The sequence below is a fragment of the Nycticebus coucang genome, chromosome X, assembly GCF_027406575.1.
Source record: "Nycticebus coucang isolate mNycCou1 chromosome X, mNycCou1.pri, whole genome shotgun sequence".
Taxonomy (NCBI): Eukaryota; Metazoa; Chordata; class Mammalia; order Primates; family Lorisidae; genus Nycticebus; species Nycticebus coucang.
In genome coordinates this window covers 171,445,496-171,448,978 of record NC_069804.1, presented here as the reverse complement: position 1 = coordinate 171,448,978, position 3,483 = coordinate 171,445,496, and the positions used below count along the sequence as shown (strand labels likewise).

Genomic DNA, 3,483 nt, shown 5'->3' with positions numbered 1-3,483 from the left:
ACACCAAAAATACATTACTGGGATCTGATCAAACTAAAAAGCTTCTGCACAGCCAAGAACACAGTAAGTAAAGCAAGCAGAAAGCCCTCAGAATTGGAGAAGATATTTGCAGGTTATGTCACTGACAAAGGTTTGATAATAAGAATCCACAGAGAACTCAAACATATTAGCAAGAAAAGAACAAGTGACCACATCTCATTGTCCGCAAGGGATCTGAATAGAAACTTCTCTTAATGGGCGGCGCCTGTGGCTCAGCGAGTAGGGCGCCGGCCCCATATGCCGAGGGTGGCGGGTTCAAACCCAGCCCCGGCCAAACTGCAACCAAAAAATAGCCGGGCGTTGTGGCGGGCGCCTGTAGTCCCAGCTGCTCGGGAGGCTGAGGCAAGAGAATCGCGTAAGCCCAAGAGTTAAGAGGTTGCTGTGAGGGGTGTGACGCCACGGCACTCTACCCGAGGGCGGTACAGTGAGACTCTGTCTCTACAAAAAAAAAAAAAAAAAGAAACTTCTCTTAAGAAGACAGGCACAAGGCCTACAGACACATGAAAACATACTCATCATCCTTAATCATCAGAGAAAGGCAAATCAAAACCACTTTGAGATATCATCTAACTCTAGTAAGAGAGCCCACATAACAGAATCCCAAAACGATAGACGTTGGCATGCATGTGTACAAAAGGGAACACTTCTACACTGCTGGTGGGAATAGAAACTATTATGTTCCTTTTGGAAAGAAGTTTGGAGATCACTTAGGGATCTAAAAATAGACCTGCCCTTCATCCTGCCATTCTGCTACTAGGTATATATCCATAAGGACAAAAATAACTTTATAACAAAGATATTTGCACTAGAATGTTTATTGTAGCCCAATTCCTAATTGCCAAGTCATGGAAGAAGCCCAAGTGCCCATCGACCCACAAATGGATTAATCAATTGTGGTATATGTACACCATGGAATATTATGCAAGCTTAAAATAGATGGAGACTTCACCTCTTTTATGCTTACATTGATGGATCTGGAACATATTCTTCTCAGTAAAGTATCTCAATAATGGAAGAAAAGGTATCCAGTGTACTGAGCTCTACTGTGAAACCAATATATAAGCACCTATACTTCCATATGGAAGCTATAACCCAACTACAGCCCAAGATGAAGGGGAGAGAGGAGGGGAAGGAGAGGGGAGGAGGAACAATGGGTGGAGGGAGGCTAATTGATGGTACCACACCCATAGTGCATTTTACAAGGGTACATGTCAAATCTAGTAAGTGTAAAGTATAAATGTCTTAATACAAAAATTAAGAAAGTGCAGTAAAAGTTTGTTGTATTTCAAATTATATATAAAACCAGCACATTGCACCCCATAAATGCACAATGGACACAGCTATGATCTAATTTAAAAAACCTGAATTAGAGAAAATAAAGTCAAATTTATTTAATCAAAAACTAGAATAAAATTAGCAAATACACACACACAAAAAAAAACACAGCAGCACTATGTAATGACTCCCAAAGGGGAAAAGAAGGGGTCCATGACCACTCAAGATGGCTTGTCAGTTCAAGTGAAAATAACCCACACACAGGCACGCGCATGCACACACACACACACAGGTTCGCTTACTTACACACACACAAAAGCACACACACGAGCACACGCACACATACACGCAAACAACAACAAACCCAGTACTTTTCAGCAATATAATCAATGTAGTACAAGCACAAAACTCAGAATTATTTTACAATGCTTCCTTTTTTAATAACAAAGATACCCACCTTCCATGTACAAATATATATTTTCAGTGGTTTACTGTTGACTTATTTTTAAGATATCAGTGTTACTACACGAAACTGCTTCCTGTATTTTACAGCCTTTTATTTACCTTCTACCAACAAAAAGACTTTCGGGTTGGCAGGCAGAGGGATGCCTTATTTTCTGCGAAATTAAAGTTCTAAACACTGGTCAGAAAATGTCTTATTGCCATTTCAATACCGGGCAATAGTTACAATGATGCTTAAATGGCCATTTTCTGCAAAAAGCTGTGCAGTGTTGATGTCAAAGACAAGGCAGTCACTGTTCATCATGGCTGTCTCAATTCCCTCCCGAATAGACTGAGGAGTTGCTTCCCAAGTCAGTTGCCGTCTATGACCTTTGAGCTCAAGTCGGTAAGTAAAATTTTCCGCTTGCTGGGCTGTTGCTAGCAGCTGTAGAATTGCACAGAACCTCACTTGACCAGGGTGGTTTTCCTGCTTCTGCAAGACCACCAGGAAGTGCAAGCCAAAACAGGACTGCATCATTACCCAGTAAAAAGTACCATGAACATTAATGTTCATAGCAAGGAAAATTGTAGTCTCTCCCTGTAGTACTGTAACGGAGTCATGCTGGCCCATCAAATGGGGAATCACAGCATCCAAAGAGCCTTCCCACTGACAGAGGACACCGGGGCACGGACAGGAATAAGGCCTAAACTCACAGTGCTCTTCGTGGTCTGCTTTTTCTGTGGGTGGCAGAGTTAGTCCGCACCCAGACAAGGCATATTTACATGGAAACGTAAGTGAATTGGCCACTTTCTCCATAGCCAAGTTGCGAATGGATCCCAATGGGCCCTGGCAAGTTGGACAAGAAGCCAGATTTTGGCGACAGCTGACACAAACAAGATGACCACATTGACACTGAACGATGGGTGGTAACACATACTCAAAGCAGAATGGACACTCAAAAAGTTTCCTCAAGTCACTGCTGGATGGACTCGTGTCAGGCAGGGGTGGACTCTGTGAGGGATCATCAGGCTGTACTCTGTCAGGCCCACGGCTCATTTCTGTGGGCCGAGAAGGCTCCTGGAACCCAGTCCTGGCTCAAATGTGCTCAGCCCTCAACTTCCGCTGACGCGAGAAGCACCACCGCCTTGGCACCCAGACGGAACAGACACTCTGGGTTGCCGCCACTGCTGGAGAGCGTTCCCCTCAATGGCCGGGCTTCCGCCTAACCACCTCACCTTCGCAGTCGCAGACGCAGACGTTTGGCGCATTCTCAGGCTGCTGCGTGCTCGCTCCCGCTAGGTACCACGCGCCCGCCGACAAGGCCCTGAGGAGGGGCGGAGCCCGTGCCGGCTCCTGGGTGCTGTTTTATAGAAGAATTCTTTATCCAAATTCAGCATGTGTTGCATGAGTTTATCTCATTGGAATTTTTGCCTCTTCTGGGGCCAATGTGGGTAAATTGTGCTTCCCTAGAAAATTATCCATTGCATCTGTGTTCCAATGTATTTGAACAGAATGCCACAACTTTGCAGGTAGGAGACTTGAAGTTCCTTTGTATTGAAGACTATGTCACCTTTGTCATTTTAAATTTCGAGCATTTGTCTTTCTCCCCTTTTGATTAATTGATCCAGTGACTTTTCGTGATTTTTATATCCACTCAAGTAAACCTGCCATTCTTCTTAAAAATAAATAAATAAAGATACATTATATCCTTTGATAGAAATTGTTTT

At 43.7% G+C, this 3,483-nt stretch overlaps 1 protein-coding gene across 1 annotated transcript; it reads right to left on the bottom strand.

The window, feature by feature from the left end:
* Window positions 1–1,981: 1,981 nt before the first annotated feature.
* On the bottom strand, window positions 1,982–2,812 carry LOC128577086 (E3 ubiquitin-protein ligase SIAH1-like). Its single transcript, XM_053579114.1, has one exon. It carries the CDS (start codon window positions 2,810–2,812, stop codon window positions 1,982–1,984), a length of 831 nt encoding a protein of 276 aa, XP_053435089.1.
* Between the last annotated feature and the right edge of the window lie 671 nt (window positions 2,813–3,483).